Source organism: Coniophora puteana (assembly GCF_000271625.1).
Source record: "Coniophora puteana RWD-64-598 SS2 unplaced genomic scaffold CONPUscaffold_14, whole genome shotgun sequence".
NCBI lineage: Eukaryota > Fungi > Basidiomycota > Agaricomycetes > Boletales > Coniophoraceae > Coniophora > Coniophora puteana.
In genome coordinates, this window is record NW_006913066.1 from 868,815 (window position 1) to 888,920 (window position 20,106).

Here is a 20,106-nt window from a genome sequence, read left to right on the forward strand (position 1 = left end):
ATGGCGGAGCTTCTGTCATGAAAGCATTGAACGCGATGATCGATGGAGCTGAAGCTCGATGAAGTCAAGCTCTGGCTTGGGACAGGGGTTTGCGACTGCGAAAGTCGAATTGAGACTCCGCGCCAGGCCCCCAGCCACTCCAGGGCGATGCGTCCCGCTTGCATCACGGCTCACCAGCACTGCCAATCCCTAGCATCCAGCGCTACCGTTGACAGCGACTCGGACAACAACTTCATGGGATCCTCTGAGCCGGTTATCGTGAGCCCCGCGTTGATAATAGAAGTAGCTGTTCTGAACCATGAATTTGCAGATGCGCGACGCGGGCATCCAAGAAGCCATCCCGCCAATCATGCTTCTCCCAGCCGAGATTCTACTCATGATCTTCTACTGGGCTAGTCGATGTCAGCTTCAAGTCAGTGCGGTGGACTTGATGACGATCCAAGCTCGACATGGCTCCGGCAGCCGTGAAGAGGAAGAAGCGCGAAATTCGGAGTACACTACTGCAACTTCGCAACAGCTTGCCTTTGTCTGTAGCAGATGGCGAGACGTCCTCGCAATGAGGGGTGTCTTCTGGAAAAGTCTCGATATTACCATCGACGGTGACACCTTCATCCCATCCATCATCAAAACCTTCTTCGTAGCATCACGCACCAACGAAATCCAAGTCAGCGTTGCCCCTCGCGACCTCACCTCCCCCTCTCTGACTCCGGCCGAAGAACATGAACGGCTGGCGTTCATCATGAGACACATGGAACCCCACCTAGAACGGCTATCCCGACTCAGCATCAACACATTCTACCGGTCTACTATAGTGAATATAAGCAGCTTCTTCGATGGTGCAGCCATGCCCAATCTCTCCGAACTGCACCTTGTTTCGCAAGATACAGACGACGACGCTCATCTTAAATGCACTGCTCTTCACTTTCCACTCATCCAAACGCTACACATTGATGCGAAAAGCTTCGTTGATCTCATGAAGGCCGGTGTTACGCCGTCCGAGCCCCTCGGTTTATTCGGCCCTGTGGACAATTTCAGTTTCTCCATCACGAAGTTTCGACCAAATAACCCTTCCTCCGCTCCAGGCATTGCCGAGTTCTTCGGAGCTTTGCAGCTAGTTGACAACGATTGCGTGCTCTATCTAAAAGTCCTCAATGTTACGCTTGCTTCCGAAGACCCCTCGCACCAACGCCTACTACTCGATAGCCTGTATAGCCTCGAGGTTTATGACCTGGAAGGCCCAGATTTCGCAGCTTTCTTCGACAGCTTTGAAGCTCACAGCCTTGAGTCTGCCGTGGTCGCGAGGTGCAAGGCCGAAGAACGCGTGACAATCTCCGGCCCCTACCTTCAGGTAATAGGTGTTGATTCTAGTTGCTCGCTACTTCGCATGGTCCAAGACTGGTATGGGGTAGAGCTTTCGATTGAAGAGTGCCAAGGATTCGACGACTGGTTTCTCGGCTCACTGGCCTTCTGCAGCGAGGAGAAGCTCTCGCGTCTTCCCTGCCCAGAGCTAGTTTATCTCGCCCTCATTGGGTGTACATTTTCTGCTAGCGCGTTGCAGAGACTATGTGAGATGAGGCTGCAGGTTTGGCGGAAGAACACGAACAAATCCCATAATCGTATCAGGTCCATCTCAGTGAGGGGCGGCCCGAAGCTTGACGAAAGTCTGAGGCGCTGGTTTGAAATTAACATGGATACTTTCCAATGGGAAGAGAAGGAGATGTAGAGACGATGTAGAGATGCCGGCCTCTTAGTTATTGTGTACAGTACAAAATCAAAACGCTAATATGATATAGTCGTACCATATCTTTCTTCTCAACCGCAGCTCGATTATAGAGTTGAACCCTACGAATCGAACATAGCAGGTTATACATACATTCGTGATTGAGACTGCAATGTCAAACACCTCTGATGAAAGTCCCGTAAGTCCCATAAGATCATTATAACTTAGTAATTTAAGATATGGATACAATTATACAGCTGCGTTAGTACGGGGTATCATCAATCTCGCGACTGGCACATGCATCTAAATGACGATTGACGCCACCGAGAATGAACTTCATTAGTTCATCGTCTTCCAAACCATCTAGAGACCCCGAGTGATCATGTTGATAGTAGTCGAAATATGCGGTGTCCACCATATCCTGGTATGAAGAACCGCTGTGAGCCAAAGTACTGACATAATGATCAAATACGGCACTTACGCGTATGCGATGCTTTCCCTCAAGCTCGTCGTCGAGCTTCTGGAAGTACTTGGCGATGCTGGCATCTTCAGAACGTCGATCGCCCTCGCCCAGCTGTATAAACTGGATACCCATCTACAGTTCGTGTAAGATACCAAGCCGGGGAACGTGATGCAAGGATACGTACCTGTGTGATAGAGATTTCTAGTTCATCCATACGTTTGGCAGCGCTGACGATGGCTTTCGTCAGCTTCTTCTCGTCAGCTAGACGAAGCAGAACATGTGAGCTATGAAAGAGCCAATGAGCCGACGAGGTAGAACGCACAAATCTCGCCGAGTGTGATGACAATGTAGTTCACCGGCCGGATGCTGCCCATCAGTTTGGCACGTTTACCCAAATCCTTCTCCTTATATGCTTTCTCGAGGCGTTTGACATACTCGGATAGTATATCTTGGAGAGCTTTGCCCAGGTTGCAGTCCCCCTTTTTCGTCACAGATCGGAAAAGTTCGCTTAACTGTTTCGTATGCTGGCGTTCGGATCCTTCAGAAATACGACTGGGAGAAAGATAGGGGCTAGGACAAACCTTGAGATTCTTGCCAACTTTCTTGCTGTTAACGAAGTGGACGTCCACACCGTCCATGTCGTATTTGTTCGCAACGTGTGCAAGAGACTTGAGGGCAAGCCAACACTGCCATAGCCCGTGTTTTGTTAGCACCACAGGAGCGGAGGATATCGAAGTGGGTGACGTACGCCATCGGCCTCCTCGGTGCCGCTCACGGAGTCGCTATCATCCACGATGAACACCGTGTTATACCGCACAAGGACATCGTATGGGTGTGAACCGACCAGTACGTGTGGTGGTTTGGGCTTCTTCGGGATACTCGGTGAAGCTAAAACGCAAGCAACGTTCGTGAGCAGCTATCTTCCTCGCCGATGCGAATTTCCTGGTTACTCACTAGGTGAAGATGGGCCAGCAGACCCTGGAGGCCCTACATGAAACGGGTCATTGGGTGAGCGTTTGAGGTCGGCTGGGTTAATGAAGCCCCCGATGAAGGGTTCCGGAGATGTTTGGGATTCTGGATGACTGTGACTGGAAGTAGGGGTACTAATCTATGAATATCAAGGTATAAGAGTTGAGAACGGTGTTTGTGGCCCGGAGTTGACAGGATGCTCACCGTGATAGCAGGCGTGTTCATACGAGATGAGGGTGGGAAGGAGAGTTCAACTATAGAAAAGACGCTGGGTCAGGGTGATGACGGAACACCTTGGTAAGGCAACGTCTATATATGTAGCTCACCAATAGTTGTGGGTCCAAGCCTTTGCGCGTTTGTTTCCCAATCGGGAGCTGCTTATGGACCTGGACAATAGAAAGTAGCGAAGAGGCGTCCTGAAGACTGTGTAGCTTTGAGAACGAACTGACGCATAGATTGATCCAGGTACGTACCGATGAATACAAAAAACACTAAATCCTTCCAATAACGATTGTAAGAGTACTGTAGTCGCCTTAAGGGCCTGAGCTGGATCGTCCACGTAGCGGTCGCGGAGCCAAATAAGAACCGCTTATCGGAGGTTGTATGCACCGGAACAGGTCTCGAGGCTAGCTGTGGTTCGAATGCGCAGCGTTGAGACCTTATACAAGACAGAGGTTTACAGAGTTCGTGCAGGACTGGCACAAGGCAGTTCCGCCCACGGCAAAGCTGTACGTACGACACGGTCTTGGACCGAGCGCGGGCGGGTGAATTGCTGTAAACGGCGTTGCTAGTCACGGAGCCAGTTTCTGTTGAGTGTGGGTTTTGATAATTGGTGAAACGGGAGATAACGATAACCACGAACTGAACCTGGCTAAAGTACTGATATCATCTGGTCGCCGCGTTGGACGGAGTCAAGGACGGAATCTTGGTTCAGGACATGGGCTGTGGGAAAGTAAATTTACCGGTTGAATCTCGAGCCGGTCACGTTGCAGGTTCAGCGATAATACTCTTACCAGGCTAGCTCTAAGCTAGCTCACTACAGTTACGCGCGTACTGCGTGCGTGGAACGATATTGGCACTAACAGATGAGGGTCGCCGAAATCGGTTGCATTCTCGGCAGATATTTGTAGCAGTAACAGAGTCTTCATCCGTATCTATGTATGCACTGGGTATAAACACACTTCCATCCATCTCAGATTGAAATACTAGCACAGCTAAAAGCCGGAGTCACGCTCCCCGAGTAGTCAGCCATGATAGCCTCAACAGCAGCGTACAGCCCCGGACCGAGCAAGAAGAGTCCGACGCACAATACAAAGGCGTGGACAAGCGTCATGACGCTCCTGCCCGCACCACCGAACAAGTTCCCCTTGTGAAGCTGCCAGTACGCGACGGCGAAGTAGATGAAGCCGAAGAAAGAGTCGAAAGCGGCACCTAGTAGGGAGAGGAAGTCGCCCATGCTGGGAATGACCTCGGCGAAGATGAAGGCGATGACCCAGATACCAGCCATGACCGCGGCCCATACACCCCATCCGACGGCCGTGTTGCTGTGCGCGTGCCGCGACTTGCCCATCACGCGGAAGTAGATGAACTTGGCGCTAACATTGGCGTAGATGACGCCAATGATGATGGTAGGGACAATGACGAATGCGAAGGAGGCCTTCTTGTAGGCGACCACGCCAAGACTGCCGAAGGCTGGTGCGGTCGAGTACTGCCCGAGGTAGCGGAAGCCGATTGATGGGGGAACAATGAAGAGAAAGGCAGAGATGGCGGCGAGGACGGCGAGAGCCTTGGGGAAGTCTTGGGGTTTCTCCATCTCAGTGATAAAGGATGGGAACAGGATCTGGGGAACCCAAAGGAAAGTGATGTTGAGGACGGCGTTCATGCACGCCACCCAGGTCGTGCCGGGGAGGGGGAAGGCGTAAGTTTTGACGAGTCCATCGGTGGGGTAGTCACCATTGTAGCCGTATAATGGCGCCTTCTCAATGCCAGCGAAAACGAGGAATAGGAGGATAGCGATACCCATGCAGGCAGCTGTAATATAAGAAAGTCAGCAATGCGCGACACGTGGAAATGCTGATTACATACCGGAGAACATCGACATGAACGAGACATGCTTCAACGTCCTCGTCATGGACAATACGATGCCAATCAGAGCCACAATAACGGAGAAGCTGACAGTGCACAGGGAATGATCTGAAAGCGTGTTGAGGATCTTAGCGCCAGTGAGGACATGAAATCCGATGAGCAGGATGTTGTTGGCGAGCAGCATGAATCCGCTGAATTCGTATGCGACCCGGCTCTTGCCGAAGATGTAGTAGCCGAAGTCACAGATGTTCTGAATTTGAGGGTTCTTCATGATGTACTTGTGCATGGTGATGGAGGTGATCCAGAAGAGGATGCCAGCAAGGACCATGGTAATGATGCCTGGGACCCATCCGAGGACTCTAAAAGAACACCATTGTCAGCATACCAGAGGCGACCACAGTGCGTGCCGACTTACGATAGCGACCATGTCTGCGCCATGATGGCAAGACAGACTTGATCTCCGCAGAGCAACCACGCTGCCTTTTTCCACGACATTGTACGGAGCTTGATGTCATGTTTCTGATCTACGACATGAATTAGTCAAGGGCCGTCAAGGGCCGTTCACGATACAGTTCCCCGGACTTGAGGTGATGTGTGCTCACCTTCAGCAATTAGCTCATTGAAAGCGCCAGTACCCTCGCTTTCTGAGTCGTATTCATCGATGACGGCCACTCCAACGTGCTCCTCCTTTTTCTTGTCGTAAACACTGTATGAAGACATTGTGGAGGCTGGAGCACTATCTTGATGCGCGCCTAGTACGTCGAATGGCCAGTGGGGTAGGACCCTGTACAAGGATCTGTCCCAGAAGCAAGATTATATAGCGCGAGCAAGCTAGATGTCACCATAAGAAAGGCGCCCCTGGAGAGAAAGCATTGTTGGACCCATTTCCTGAAATCTTGAGCGACGGCGGAGCGCCAGACGCTCTATCTAGGGCATGGCACGATATGGCGTGACACCGGAGCAACTGTGCGCGATTCACCAAATGGAGAATATTAATGCCCATAAATAGAAATAAACGGTCGCGACTTTGGGAGTGAACGGCCCTATAAATGGTGCGAGATTCGGGCAGGAGAGAGCGATACCACGCAGCGGTGTTTGAAATGACATGCCAGCAAGCAGCGCGTCCAGCGCAAGACGTGCCTTGCAAACCCGCCTTCAGCGCGTCCAGTCAATGAGAGTCAATGTGAAGCCTGGTCAACTGTCTACGCTATGATGCCGCGAACGCCTCTGAGCCGGTCAAAGTCAGGAACCAAGCTGATCTTCTCCGTCGGCCCGCAAACATTCATGCCATCGGCTGTCCCCAGCTTCTCTGATCAGCCACTAGTCTAGATCTCCTGGTCGTATCTTAAAGAATGAACACTAATTGAGGCCCGAACACCCGTCTACTTCAAAGTTAGATTGTAGCTCTGGCCGTGTATACAATTGCATTTCTACGAGCGGTGCCCTCTCTTTATTCCTGAGACTTGAGCCACCTTATTAACTTAGCTGGGCCTCCAAAACTTTGGGCCATAGTATGGTGCGGCAAAACTTGCCGCAATTTGGAGCTCCGTCCTATTCTGAATGTTTTCATTGGCCACGGATTATCAAGCTCCGCTAGAACGAGCTCCGACAACGTGTCGCGAACGCGTTACGGTAATACGCGACCCGCGCGACGAGGAGCGACTTTTTTTTGCAGGCCGCCGTGTGTACCTCCTTCCAAAGAACGCCCAAAATGTAAGCTTGTTCGTACGCTCACATGTATTACTTGCACAAGGCGCTGAACAACTCATAGCGAAGCCCACAGGCAAGCAACTAAGACGTCTTGTCCACTTGGCCTCGGAGTTCACTCAAGGACTCAACTTAGGAAATTATAGAAGTGTGAGAGGAGAGCTGATTTACAGGTGTTCGTAATGGTGAGTCTCTCGACCAGTAGAAAAATGACCCCCTCTAATCAGACAGCTGACCTTCCAGACGCCCACCGCATACCCCAGCTGCTTATCCGGCACGCACTCACCCATCATGTCACTACCGGCAGAAGTCCTGCTCATGATCTTTTACTGGACGCACCAAGGGGGGTGGCCCGGCTCGGAAGCATATACTGCATATAAACTCGCATTCGTCTGTCGTACATGGCTCGAGGTTGCAGCTATGATGAAGGCTGAGTACTGGGGCTTCTTGAGGGTCATAACCGACGAGCCCACGTTTCTTCCTTCTGTGATACGAAGATTTTTCTCGATTCCTCGGGGCGAAGACGATTTAATCAAGCTTGTCATAGGCCCACAACATAAGGATTCGCCTTCCCTGACTCCCTCTCAAGAGCAGGCGCGCCTCAACCTCGTCATGGAGTGCATGAAGCCTCACCTCGGGCGTGTCTCCGACCTTCAGATGGATACCTTCTACCGCTCTACCATCGTGACTGTTAGTCATTTCATGGATGGCGCCGACATGGACCATCTCAATCGACTTTGGCTTGTCTCCCAGGTCACCGACGACACCTCCCCACTGCAAATTTCGTCTCTAAAATGTCCTTACATCGAGTCGTTAGATATCGATGCACAGAGCTTCGTGAATCTCATGGACCCGACTCATAATGTTAGTTTCACAGAGGATGATCAAGACGCCGAGATCCGTCTCACGAGGTATCGACCTCCCACCAGCACGGGTGCTATCAGCCCATCTCGCCTGGTTGAAGCTTTAGTCGCGCTCGACAAGCATAACATCATCAGCCTCACCATTGAAGATGTCGAACTCAGCCAAGAGCGGTATGGGGGAGGCTCTCGCCTAGTGAACCTAGACAGCCTCACTCTCCGCAAGATAGATGGTTCATTTGTTCCGATGATTTGCCAGGCTCTCGACTCTCGAGAGCTCTCCTTCGTCGAAATCAATAGCAGTGAAATTACGTCACACTACCAACTCCCCGCCGTCGATCTTTACCTAACGGGAGTTCAATCGAGCACCTCGTTGTTATACGGTATACAGGACTGGAAGGGGATTAAGCTATTTGTCAAGGACTGCCCAGGGTTCGACGATTGGGTGCTCGGGGCAATGGCTTTCTTTGGCATGAAAGACAACGGCCCCGCGTGCGGGATCATGAACCAGCTCGTGATTTATGGTTGTTCATTTTCGGCTCCAGCATTGCAGCGCATGTGCGAGATGAGGTACGGGAAGTACGGTATCGACCACTTGGAGGTCAGGGATGGTCCGGAGATCGACGATGACCTCAGGAGATGGTTTACAGAGCATACCCTGGCATTTGAATGGCAGGCGAGAGAACTGTGTATAGATGCTTAGGTTACTTTTGCCATATCCATATCGGTTGCTTTTAGTCGGCGTATTCGGCTTGGAGTCAAATATGCACGCTCGGAGGAAAGGATAGGGGCCAATTGGATCTGTGAGACACGTGGGGAGCGCACGAGTTTGTCGCGTAGCATCAATGCAACGTCTGCGCCAACATCGCATCGAGAACGTTATCCCTCATTTAAACTGCACCACTCGTCCATATCCTTATCTGTTAACAGTTACTTCCTTGATTTTACGTTCGCACTTCCGGGTCTCTGCATTCACGCGCCATAGTAGGTAGGCATTGTCTCTTTTGAAGGAAGGTGTGTTAATATGTTATCACTGAGTCGTCTTACCAGATGGCGACTACACCAAGCCCCAGCACCGCCCCACCATATCCCCGCTCTCACATCATGACTTTACCAACTGAGCTCCTCGGTTTGATATTATTTTGGGCGAGTCGACAGCCGAAACCATTGCCATACCTCTCTCGCATCGTAGGGTTTCCCGAGGAACCGGAGGAGTACACGGCGCCTTCCGCGCAACAGCTCGCGTTCGTCTGTCGGCGATGGGTAGATGTCCTTGCGATGGATCCAGAGTATTGGAAGACCTTGGAGATTGCCACTAGCGGCTCTACCTTCGTCCCATACGTTGTAGAGAAGTTCTTCTCTGCCTCTCGTGACAATTTGATCCAGTTCACCATTTCACCATGCGAAACGACAGCGTGTTCCTCTTCACCACGTCAGGAACGTAAGAGGATCGGCATTGTTATGGAGCTCATGAGGCCTCACTTGGGCCGCCTGACCCGTCTGTCCATCAAAGCCGTCTATCGTTCATCCATCGTCTCCATAGGGCAGTTCCTCGACGGCGCTGTCATGACCCAATTGACCGACCTGAAACTCCTTTCGCAAGAAACGGACGCCGTCCCCTTTCCACATCGCATCATCCTTATCGTTACCTCAGGTCAAAGATCTGAGTATCGATGCCGAAACTTTTGTCAACATTGTAGAAAGCAACGTTCGTTGGCCACCTCGACGCCAGTACTACTTATAGGCTCTTCTTAGGGAGATACCGACCTGCGAACCCTTCCGACGGTGTAAGCGCAAGTCGCCTCATTGGAGCTTTGCGCACTCTTGACGACAAACGAAACCCTATAGACATTGACGTTGAAGATGTGGAGTTCAATCCGGAGGACATTGTCCTCCACGTTGACCGCTTTTATGAGTCGTATAACATCCGACTATGCGATATTGCGGCTGACTTCGCCCCTATGTTCTGTGCTATCGGAGGGAGCGATTACACCGAGATTGTTCGGTGTGAGGTGGCCTTGCGCTGCAAAATATACAGCACCGACCTTCTTATCACAGAAGTCACTTCCAGCTGCTCGATGCTGCGCATGCTTCAGGATTGGGAGGGTAACACCCTGACCCTTGACAACTGCTTAGGTTTCGATGACCGGGTCATAGGTGCGCTTGCCAGTGGCGAACCGCAATGCAGAGGACTAGCGTGCGCGGGTCTACAATATTTCGAGCTTCGTGGATGCACCAAATTTTCGGCAAGTGCTCTGAAGAGGATGTGCGAGATGCGACTCGGCGTCCTACCACTCGAACATTTAGATATCAAAGACGGCCCCGAGATTGATGCAGATATCTTTCGATGGTTTGAGGAACATGTTCAAAGCTTCAGCTGGAATGGTGTGAACGGGAAATCTTCTGAATAATTAGGTTTGTATTAGGTTTGCTTTGGTCACGACACCCAACTTTTTACCAAGTCTGTCGCGAGTGTTTCCGTCGTTGGCGTTCGATATTCCGCTAACGATAAAGCTCTCAATTCAGCAGCGTATGGATACGCTTCTCGTATGTACATACATTGCGATATGATATATAAGGCCCTGTCATCATCGTATGTATCGAATTATCAAATGCTCTTTGAGCCAACGCAAGTCCGTATCTGTTAATGAATCCCCCACACCGCCCCGGATCCGAAGCTCTTGGAGTTGCGGTCCAACATTCCTATTGACTAGCGACTTGATCATGGAAAGTTCCGCCTTCATTGGTGGTGACTGCAGTATTAACGTCTGCAGCGAGGGAAGCGCCGCATCACTTCGCCGCACCAATTCTGCGAAGTCGTCTCTGTAAGAAGCAGACCCGTGACTTAACTCTAAACTTTTGAGCGAGTTCAGCTGTTCGAACACGGAAATAGCCAATTCGCCTTGAGGGAACTTGTATAACGCAAGGTGCTGCAGACGACTAAGCAGGCTCGCTCGGTCGGAAGTGGACTCGGAGAGTATTTCCATAAGCCTGCTGTCGCTTGAAACCTCACCCCCTACTGAGAGATGCAAGGTCGTTATATTCGGAAATGAGAGATGGCGCAGAACACTGGCAACTGCGGTAGCGTCTGTCTCTTGAAGGTCGAGCTCTCTAAGAGCTGGTAGAGTGACGACCGTCTCTTCTGTGGGTTCGAAGTACGGCGTAGCCTGCCGGATCGTCAATGATTGGAGGGCGGGTGCAGACCGCAGTACTGAGAAAACCGATTCCCAGGTCAGAGTCTCTCCGGGGCGGTAATACGAAATAGTTAGGTGTGTAAGGGCGTGGCAGTTTGTGAAACAGCGGTCTACATCCACTAGCACATTCCAGAGCTCTATAGACTTGAGCTGCTGAGACGCGCCTCCGAGAACCGAAGATTGAGAATCAACGATGGGTCGAAGATAAGGAGAGTCTAGGAGGAAGTCGATTTGACGAATAGAAATGTGACGGAGGTGCGGCGCTGGCGGCAGCGACCACAATGCGTTGATCGTTGTCTGCACAAATTCGGGTAAGGAGGCCGCAAATACAAACGAGCGCCATTGCGAAGCACGAGAGACTAGCATCGCTATGAGATCCTCAAATGATTCACAACTCATGAAAGGAGAGTCGTCGCTTTCTGAGGAATCGTACGATCCGGAGGCGTCCGAGTCTCCACCACGTTCGTTTGGAACGTACTCCTCGTCGTCGTTGATGTAGACGTTGATGTCCAGTGGTACGCTACCACTCCTTCCGATCCACGTATGTGCCTTCGTAAACGGTGGCAGATTCTTCAGTGTCAGTCGAATGGAAGTCCAGAGGGATGGTGTAGCGATCGCGGTGATCCGCCAACGTTTGCAAACGTGCGATACGAGCATTTGCGAGGGGTAGCTTGGTGAGTGGTACTGGGATGGTGAAGGCTCGTCGTCAAGAGAGAGAAGTTGTGCATTGTATTGTTCTGCGACCTCTTCGTCGTCACGCTCGTCGTCCTGTTCGACGAAAGGAGGAGGAGGAAGGGCATGTTCAAAGATCCGTGAGAGAAGCTCCACAGGAACCCGAGCAACGTAGCACGGCGAGTCATCTATCAGCCCATACGGACCAAGATCCTGAGCTATAGTCGAAGTATGCTCAGGTCCATCGGTGCAAAGGTCGACCATGGATAGGGACTGCAAACTGTTTACGGCTTTTCTGTTGATTAACCTGCGACACCGTTCATGAACATCCTCGGAAGGCTGAAGTAGACAAGCGCAGGAACGCACGCAGGTAGTTTGCCACTTACAAAGGTCGTTATTCCGCTCCTATGAGTTAGTCAGTGTACTAGCTCAAGGGCTGGGTCGCTTTAGCCAGATGCAACGGGTGCAATGTGGTTTGGTTACGCTACGTCATACAGTTGCCTTTGGTTATTTGTACTTGTTGGATTTCAAAGGTCTTGAGCAACATGCGCAAACAAAAACTCGCAATGTTGTGCCTTCCCTGCCCTCGAGACGACAGGTCTGCAGAGTGCATACATTCATAGATCACAGCCTCAAATACAACACGGGACGCAAAAACGCTGAATGGATTCAGTCTTAACAGCAGGTGTGCCTCAGTCCGCGATCCTCAGACCCATGTACCGCTCGCATATGCGCGTTGCCTCATCCATCTCGTCATCCGAGTCCTCATGCAAGTCCACGTCCATATCGCCGTCATCCATGGCGTCTCCTTCCTCTTCGTCATCTTGCCCTAGACTCCTGCACCTACGTCAGCGACTAAAGATCAACTCTAAGAATGTTCGAACTTACTCGTATGTGATCTGCTCGTTCCACGAGTACCGCGCAATGTTACCTTTGTCTTGGAGCCACGCTTCTGCTGCAGAGGTTAAACTTGGAGCCCTCTTGGCCACGAGGAAGTTAATCTGCGACTCGGATGCCTTCTTCATGAACAGAAAATGAACCAGCACCTCCACGGAGAACATGCAACCCTTGATCGTGAGCGACCGCAGATTCCAACAGAGCTCTGGACGCATATACTGTCGGTTACGCCCTATAGACGGCATCATCGCCCCAAGTATGTTGTCATTGAACGCTGGACAGTCCCTGACAATGAGCTCGCAGCCCTCCCACTGCATGAGCGCAAGACGGAGCTGACGCTCCTCCCGTATTCCTTCAAGGTGAAGGACGGGCTCGAACATCTTCACTGACGTCGTGAAGGTGCACCAGCGAAGGTAGAGCGGCTCTATGCTCTGGTCGTTGTAGTCCGGGATGTCGTCAGGATGGAGATACCTTCCAGCGAAGAAGGAGTTGAGAAAGTCACTGTCAACGTCTTCGAAGACTAGGCATTCGGCGTTTCGGATGCGCTGCGCGTATTGCGTACGAAAGCTAGGATCTGTCCATATTGCTAGCGCCGACGACGGTCCTGCCTGAGGCTGAGAGGAGGCAAGCTGCGCCCTGCCGTCATGCGCTACATCTTGGATCGATATCGTGCACGACGGATCGAGGCGTCGGCACTTCTCTTCGATCTTCTGGGTCATGATGCCTAGGCAGTCCATGAAGGCGTCTAGAGGGATGCGAGGGATACCCGACGGAGCTCGATAGCGTGTAATGCAGAGATGCTTGCCCTCGTTTGTATGGCAGCACAGGGGAATGACGCCTTTCAGGGTCAGGTCTATGAAACTCTTCGCGTCGAGCGCCAGGCGCTCGAGGTCGTGGGTCACCAACTCGTTGACGCGGAGGGTGTCGACAGTGTTGGCAATCTCCGACTTGAGAACGAGAGTGTGCAGCTTGGCGATAAACGCGTCGTTCAGGTACTGGCTGGCGACAATGATAGAGGTTCGAAACCTGGTCTCGATGTACAACACCTCAAACAGGTTCTGGTGGATATACGGTGCAAGAACTTGCATCAGCTCCTGGATGCATGAATCTTCTTCCTCGGGCGTCTCTGGTGCAGCGCCTGCCGGATTGACGATGTATAGCTCGTGCGTATCAGCCTCCATGGACGCGTGCACAGCACAAAATGCGAGGTACTGTCTGATCTTGGACCCTGGTATGTTAACAAGTGGGAGGAAGATGCGCTCCCAGTACTTTGGCTGTGCGTGCATCACAGTCAGCCAGTGGGTGCAAGTCGCTGCAGTCCAGTAGGGAAATGAGAGGTATGCCGCGTGAGGAATCGGATACTTGTTCGGCATGGATCTCCCCTCCGGTTCATTGTAATAATCTTCTTCCCTCATCACATCCAACGTCCACTGATACAAGTTGTCGAAGATGGCGAGGAGGATATCGGAAGGTAGTTGCATGATAGGGGCTTGTCGGCGGATGCCTACGTGCGTGTTGCTGTTAGATGCATACTAGTAGTAAGTTCAGCGACATATGCGACGAACTTTGTTGTACGGCTATCAAAATGCGACTCACCGAGGCCATAATCACAAATTTTGGACCCAGTAGATAATGCTGAACAGCGACGACGTAGGGTTGGTGTTGAGTGAGATAAAGCATGGACCCATAATCACCCACAATCCTTATATACGTTCCTTGAGGCAGCTAGTGCCGTAACTTTGCTACCGGGTACAAGGGCGCGTGGAAGAAGAACAAAGGTAGGATGGTAAGCTCATTGACACGAGCGTCGCCGTTGTTGTGTGAGACGGTCACCATGAGCTCTATCGCCCTCAGCCGACGATGCCGACAAGAGCCGTGGGCGCTTAGGCTCCCCTCATTCAATCCCGCTCCCATGGTGTGGCTTTATGACAGATAGACGCTTCAGCAGCTCAATAACAAAGATGTATTCTACCAATCACCACGGGCCCCTTTGGCTACTCTAGGTCATCGACTTTTGTTCTGAGCGCAACCCGATGATAAGTAAGAACAAGAATGGAAACAGCATTATGGTACACCAGAATTCGCAATTGTGCCTATCGGCTCGGGCCAAAATGAAGCACTTATGGCGTCCACAGTGGTCATCTGCCAATCGTGGATGGATGTTGTCTCGGACTTGGTCAATTCCTCCTGCGTCTTTCGCAAATTGAGTATGATCCATGGTCCCAGCATGGCGTACACCAGGTACTGCAAAACGACGCTGGTGTTGTTCCAGATAATCGACTGTAAATGTAATTATTATCATTGGGGTGCCATTTATCCATAGTGTAGCATAATCCTTACCGCCTGAATCGAGGGCACTTGCTGGAGAACAAGAATGAACAATAACAGGACGTTTCTACGAAGGCGACCATGTGAGCCAAGATATGACCAAGTGGGAATGACCCTTACGCCAAGAAGTAAAACAGATTGTCGCGTACGAGGACTGAAACGATGGAACTCCGAAGCCTTTGGCGACCCGGACCGAGTACACTGCGAAGGCGCGTCCAGGCGTAGTACATGGCAGAAACACACATGCCCAACTCAAATGCAATCAGGGAGAAATTGGCCAGAGGGAACATGACCGTAGCGGTCGTCTTCCAGAGAGCATCTAGAGTGAACGCGTCCCCACAATATTCAACCCCGAGGATGACGTTATCCTCTGGGGCATTTAGCCACATGTGAGCTGATACCACTTATACTAGGATCAAATGACATACCGGTCTGTCCCGCACTGGCGGCCACGTACATCATGCTTGCGAGTATGTTCAGGGTTTGTGGAACAAGGAAACCGCTCCCAAACACTGCCAACGTGACACCACGTTTCCTCCAGATGCCTGTAAAAAACAAATACACTCGAAGCGCAATCATTCCTGTCAGATAAAGGTTTTTAGTCATTAAATCAGGTCAATGGTAAGCAAGAGGTACCTTGGAGCGAAAACACAACTAGGCATTCGCATACTTCGAGAACAGTGCATAGCCACAAGCCTACGCACGCGACTTCAACCAAAGCAACACGAAATGGAGAAAGCCCCACTTACATCTGTGGAATAGATACGCATGAATATCAATGGTGTTTGTGCAGACGCAAAGCAAATACCACATACGTCTGTTTATGGTGGATGGATCAGTGCGAGAGCATTAAGCAAAGGCTTGCACTCACGCGACTGCCAAGTGGTATCTCTAGGCTGTAAACTTTTGGGTCCAAGACTGCATCAGAGACTCGATGCATTACCTGGTTCTGGCTCACCTATAATGGTCCTGGAGCATTTTGATCAGCGTTTCCGCGTGTCGCCTTATAGATAAAGGCATACTTACGCTGCCCAAAGAATCCCAAGGTAGCGTAGCTAATGCATACGTAGGCACGTTAGCATAAACCAGAAAACGGGGTAGTAATACACCGACCAGACCGTATACAACTGTCATGAAAGAGTATCTCTTTGTCTATTTGCATTGTGTCAGCTAGTGGCAGACAATCGATTTTATGGGCACGTGCCCATATGAACTCGACCTAAACTATTAGTCAGTCATTATACAGCCGTTCACAATAAACGATGGTCACCTCATGCGGAAAGTCGAGCACTGCATAGCATTCGATGTAAGCATGCTGACATGGCGATCAAAATGCTTACGATATTGGTATAACATCGCGACCGTCATAGCAGCTGAAAGTTGAAAACATTCAACAGCGATCTAGACATTTGGGGCAGCACTAACCCATTGTGTAGCCGGTGGAGCGCTGCGCCGCTATAGCTGATTCCTCTTGGGAGACTACCGATGACATACAGTGTGTCTCGCAAGAGTGACAAAGGCGATGCGACGAGCTGCTTTGCATAAGTGCCATTTTATGCAGGTCCCTCCTGCTGGCTTCCGGTACATCGGAGCAGACAGCACACGCTGGGTACACGCGACCCTGCGTGAGTAGTGTCAGCGAGGGATAGACTTTACCATTCACGTGGGGAGATCTCAGCGCTCTCAGCTTTCTAAGAGCCACCTTCGTCTCAATAGACTTTGATAAGATCTCAAAGTCCGCGGTGGATGAAGGGAAAGTCGAACGGGTTCTCTCTGTCCGAAGTGTTTCAAGCTATCCCTCATTTGACCGCGCAGATCCCGACAGAAAGGCGCAAATCCACCCCGCCAGCTTGGTAAGTAAATGTACCGAGGGTTCTGTAGGACAAACATCAAGTGAGGGGCGACTGAGGTTAAAACAAAATGAGCGTAGATGCTGATGGTGAGGCACCCCACGTCATCAGGCTTCAAGGATACCTGCACTTACAATGAAACTTACTCAAGAAGGAGCAGATGACTGGCAAGACCGACCCATGGCCGACCGCAACGTAAGTATATCCGCGGCCCATGAGCACTTCTCTGCAATGAGATTACTCAGAAGGTTCAGGCACCCGAGTCAGAAGTGGTCACCAACGTGCTCATAATATGTCGGCCGCACTACCGTCCTCTACGGCTTGTTCCCTTGAACACCGTGATTCGCCGTACCAGTGCCATTGCGGTGGACAACAAAATACGGTTGTTGGCGCCGTCATTGTGCAACGGTACACACGGTGTTCCAGGTATGCGAGTCCGAAATGCACCGTACCGGGCAAGGGTCCTGGGTAGAAAGCAGGAGGGAAGGTAAACGATTGAGACTCCGAATCAAATCGCGACGGTCGCCTTAGCGTTATAATTGCACGCTGACAGCTGTAGAAACTGATGATGCTACATTCGAAATCTAAGTGGTGGGCTTACGTGGCATTAAAGATTTTAAGGTACATCTGTGATATTGGTCTCATATGTCTCCGCGTGCTCGAGTGTTGCATTTGTGAAATGCAGAGCCGTCAGTCGGTTATGCGTAGTATACCCTCGACGGGAACCTGAAGGATGCCTTCCTCGTAGGTTGAGCATGATCCACGGCCCGAGCATGGTATAGACCAAATATTGCAAGGAGATACTGGTATTGTTCCAAACTGTTGACTAAAATTCCGATTTATCTGATCGTACCATTTTTTGCAGAAAGCAGCTCGAACTTACCGCCTCTACCGCAGGTACTTGCTGGAGAACGAGGATGACCAACAAGAGGAAGTTGCTGGTCACAGAATATAATCAGAAACGTGGACGTGTAGGTGGAGATTAAAGAGATATGTTACGCGAGGAAGTAAAAGAGATTGTCTCGAACGAGAACCGAGACCACGGTGCCTTGTAAGTTCTTGCGGTCGCGCCAATTACCTTCACGTATCTGACTCGCAACGTAGTACATGGCAGATAGGCCCAGGATCACTTCGAATGCGATCATAGAGTAGTTAGCGAGAGGGAAGAATATTGTCCCCGTCAACTCGCCGAGTCCGTCTGCATTGAAAGCATCTCCGCAGTATTCGATGCCAAGGATGTCGTTATCAGCTGTTTGATTCGTTGTATTAACGTTTTGATCACACTTCGATCCTGGCCTACCTGTGTGACCTACGCTAGAAGCAATATACAGCATAGTTCCGATTATGTTGAAAAATTGAGAGATAGTGAAGCCTGTCGCGAAGAGCACTAAGGGAAAAGTGCCTTTGCTGAGGACACCTAAAAGAAGCAGGTGCACCCGCAGAGCGATCATTCCTGGAAATCTGGAGTCAGTGCTTGGACATTGTTTAACAACGTGTGCCTTACCCTGCAGGAGAAATACAATAACAGTCTCGCAGACTTCTACGATAACGCATAGCCATAAACCTATGTCATCAGCGTAAGCAGTGTTGCGTGTAGAAAAGGAGCTCGCTTACATCTGAATGGACACGTAGGCATCGTTGTATCAGACTTCTGAGGATCTAATGGCAGGTACAACGTACGCCTACGGACATGTCAGTAAGTGCACCCTGATACGTGTTGATACGTGTTAAATCCGCTTACTCTGGTTGAGAGAGGCACCTCCAGGCTATACACTTCACAAAGCAAGTCAGAGATCATCTTAAGACTTGACGGAAGACAACCAACCCAAAATCGAGCTGAAGGACATGAGCATACATATCACTTCGAATAACCACAGCACTTACATGGCCCATAAAATGCCAAGATATCGCAGCTAGACCATGGCTCAGTAGTTTGTCATATACGGAGGCGGTAATTTGCACACACTAACCACTGTGTACACCGCCGTCATTTTGGAGTGCTTCTTGGTCTGCCGTCTTCGATCCAGCTAAAGAATGATCAATTACGAGGATCCACTTACCCATATGAGTTCGACCTATGAGTTTGGTCAGTCTCTTGATATGTGGTGGAGCAAAGCACGCCTACTTCAACATCCACACTGAGCACTACGATTTGTTTCAGACAAGATGGAGGGACGGAAGCTCTGTACTCACAGTAGTGATACACCATCAAGGTTGTCATCGCAGCTTTAGATAGATAGCATTAGAGTCGTTATTAAAGGGAGCAGAATATAAAACTAACTCATCGTATAGTCTGTGGTTAGCTGCGCCCATACCGCCGATTCCTGCTGCGATACACTTGAGGACATATAGCTTGAAACGTGGGGGGCGAGAAGGGACGCTGAATTCGCCTGTGTCTCGGTCGCTTAATATCATGGCCGTAGGTGTCAAATCCCCGGATAGTTTTGCACAGCCTATAGTGGTGGACATGAGCTGCGCTTTCCGAGAGTAACTAGCTTACTTAGATAGTTGTCAACATACCTCACAGATGAGATCATGACGCTGCTACCCAGTGTAGGCTGATGACACGGCTCCTAGTCCAGTAATGAGAATACAGCAAACCTTAACTCAAATTACGCGTCTGTTTCATGTTTCAGACTATACCCAAGTCGATTTTCTCCTCCGAGATGCAAGGGAATATGCAAATCACAATGCCTTGGAAAGCGCGGCGATAGGATGAGCGAGGAGTGCTCCGGGAAGGAGCGTGCTGGGAGAAAAGGTTGACCTTGACGGAGTCGCTAAGTACTGAGATTAGAGTCAGTAGCTGAGCTTGTTGCATAAGCTCATACTTCTTCCGCCGTTGAGCCGAAGCAGATGTGTGCTTACCTTAAGGTGTGCAGCCTGTCGTGCATCGTATAGAGCGCATGGCTAGACTGAATCATCGTTTGTGTTAACTCGGGCGGATTAGTCGATGTAGAAATGCACAAACTCAACGTTCAGGTCATAACCGCACCCCGCGGGGCAACTATGCACCGACAGAACTTACCATTTTGAGGGACTATACGAGGGGCCATTTGTAGTGTAGCCGATCCCGAATTGCCTGTTAAGACAAAGCAATAGGAGGTGCGAGCTCGGCAGATGAATGCATGCACTGTTCCGTGTTTGCCCTTAGCTGAAACAAGCCTGAAAGACGCTCAAGCATTTCCAGCCTTATCTTGCGCACTCACGAGACAAGGAAGAACGCAAGCAATAGTCATGGAATCTCCTATATGGAACATTCACATTGGAAAACATACAATTAGGCAAAATCTGAAGAAACGTTTTGACATGTCTTGAGTAGGAGGATAAATCCATGATGACGGAACCGCAACGGAGAAAGCAA

The 20,106-nt window shown here is 50.6% G+C and overlaps 9 protein-coding genes across 9 annotated transcripts; 3 read left to right on the plus strand and 6 right to left on the minus strand.

The window, feature by feature from the left end:
• Positions 1–42: 42 nt before the first annotated feature.
• Positions 43–1,741, plus strand: CONPUDRAFT_168934 (uncharacterized protein; the record flags this gene model as incomplete). The annotated part of the gene is made up of 2 exons (XM_007775424.1): positions 43–258; positions 311–1,741. 2 exons carry the CDS (start codon positions 43–45, stop codon positions 1,721–1,723), a joined length of 1,629 nt encoding a protein of 542 aa, XP_007773614.1. The 3' UTR covers positions 1,724–1,741.
• Positions 1,742–1,939: 198 nt separating this feature from the next.
• CONPUDRAFT_168935 (uncharacterized protein) lies at positions 1,940–3,377 on the minus strand (the record flags this gene model as incomplete). Its single annotated transcript, XM_007775425.1, has 8 exons — positions 1,940–2,141; positions 2,202–2,315; positions 2,368–2,444; positions 2,506–2,707; positions 2,765–2,869; positions 2,932–3,071; positions 3,138–3,291; positions 3,357–3,377. 8 exons carry the CDS (start codon positions 3,375–3,377, stop codon positions 1,983–1,985), a joined length of 972 nt encoding a protein of 323 aa, XP_007773615.1. The 3' UTR covers positions 1,940–1,982.
• Positions 3,378–4,235: 858 nt separating this feature from the next.
• Positions 4,236–6,126, minus strand: CONPUDRAFT_130980 (uncharacterized protein). Its single transcript, XM_007775426.1, has 4 exons — positions 5,840–6,126; positions 5,653–5,761; positions 5,238–5,596; positions 4,236–5,183 (listed from the first exon to the last, which is right to left on the minus strand). The coding sequence occupies exons 1-4, from the start codon at positions 5,955–5,957 to the stop codon at positions 4,345–4,347; spliced, it is 1,425 nt and encodes a 474-aa protein (XP_007773616.1). The 5' UTR covers positions 5,958–6,126; the 3' UTR covers positions 4,236–4,344.
• A 1,109-nt stretch (positions 6,127–7,235) lies between these two features.
• On the plus strand, positions 7,236–8,507 carry CONPUDRAFT_158411 (uncharacterized protein; the record flags this gene model as incomplete). The annotated part of the gene is made up of 1 exon (XM_007775427.1): positions 7,236–8,507. The coding sequence occupies one exon, from the start codon at positions 7,236–7,238 to the stop codon at positions 8,505–8,507; it is 1,272 nt and encodes a 423-aa protein (XP_007773617.1).
• Positions 8,508–8,908: 401 nt separating this feature from the next.
• On the plus strand, positions 8,909–10,215 carry CONPUDRAFT_158412 (uncharacterized protein; the record flags this gene model as incomplete). The annotated part of the gene is made up of 2 exons (XM_007775428.1): positions 8,909–9,458; positions 9,560–10,215. 2 exons carry the CDS (start codon positions 8,909–8,911, stop codon positions 10,213–10,215), a joined length of 1,206 nt encoding a protein of 401 aa, XP_007773618.1.
• Positions 10,216–10,382: 167 nt separating this feature from the next.
• CONPUDRAFT_168938 (uncharacterized protein) lies at positions 10,383–12,124 on the minus strand. Its single transcript, XM_007775429.1, has 2 exons — positions 12,037–12,124; positions 10,383–11,977 (listed from the first exon to the last, which is right to left on the minus strand). Exon 2 carries the CDS (start codon positions 11,932–11,934, stop codon positions 10,393–10,395), a length of 1,542 nt encoding a protein of 513 aa, XP_007773619.1. The 5' UTR covers positions 11,935–11,977; positions 12,037–12,124; the 3' UTR covers positions 10,383–10,392.
• Positions 12,125–12,362: 238 nt separating this feature from the next.
• On the minus strand, positions 12,363–14,048 carry CONPUDRAFT_158414 (uncharacterized protein; the record flags this gene model as incomplete). The annotated part of the gene is made up of 2 exons (XM_007775430.1): positions 12,363–12,507; positions 12,559–14,048. The coding sequence occupies 2 exons, from the start codon at positions 14,046–14,048 to the stop codon at positions 12,363–12,365; spliced, it is 1,635 nt and encodes a 544-aa protein (XP_007773620.1).
• Positions 14,049–14,631: 583 nt separating this feature from the next.
• Positions 14,632–16,048, minus strand: CONPUDRAFT_168940 (uncharacterized protein; the record flags this gene model as incomplete). Its single annotated transcript, XM_007775431.1, has 9 exons — positions 16,009–16,048; positions 15,922–15,950; positions 15,854–15,864; positions 15,763–15,798; positions 15,532–15,591; positions 15,324–15,476; positions 15,016–15,265; positions 14,908–14,962; positions 14,632–14,847 (listed from the first exon to the last, which is right to left on the minus strand). Exons 1-9 carry the CDS (start codon positions 16,027–16,029, stop codon positions 14,632–14,634), a joined length of 831 nt encoding a protein of 276 aa, XP_007773621.1. The 5' UTR covers positions 16,030–16,048.
• A 1,692-nt stretch (positions 16,049–17,740) lies between these two features.
• On the minus strand, positions 17,741–19,981 carry CONPUDRAFT_76742 (uncharacterized protein; the record flags this gene model as incomplete). The annotated part of the gene is made up of 14 exons (XM_007775432.1): positions 17,741–17,994; positions 18,046–18,198; positions 18,250–18,309; positions 18,360–18,427; positions 18,487–18,511; positions 18,630–18,658; positions 18,712–18,772; positions 18,806–18,820; positions 18,939–18,971; positions 19,061–19,198; positions 19,246–19,303; positions 19,611–19,625; positions 19,771–19,782; positions 19,952–19,981. 14 exons carry the CDS (start codon positions 19,979–19,981, stop codon positions 17,741–17,743), a joined length of 951 nt encoding a protein of 316 aa, XP_007773622.1.
• Positions 19,982–20,106: the final 125 nt, after the last annotated feature.

Coding starts and splice junctions, on each gene's coding strand:
- CONPUDRAFT_130980 (XM_007775426.1), bottom strand. CDS start 5,957: ATGTCTTCATACAGTGTTTACGACAAGAAAAAGGAGGAGCACGTTGGA. Junction 5,762..5,839: donor CAATGAGCTAATTGCTGAAG/GTGAGCACACAT, acceptor TTCATGTCGTAG/ATCAGAAACATGACATCAAG. Junction 5,597..5,652: donor GCGCAGACATGGTCGCTATC/GTAAGTCGGCAC, acceptor GTGTTCTTTTAG/AGTCCTCGGATGGGTCCCAG.
- CONPUDRAFT_168938 (XM_007775429.1), bottom strand. CDS start 11,934: ATGGTCGACCTTTGCACCGATGGACCTGAGCATACTTCGACTATAGCT.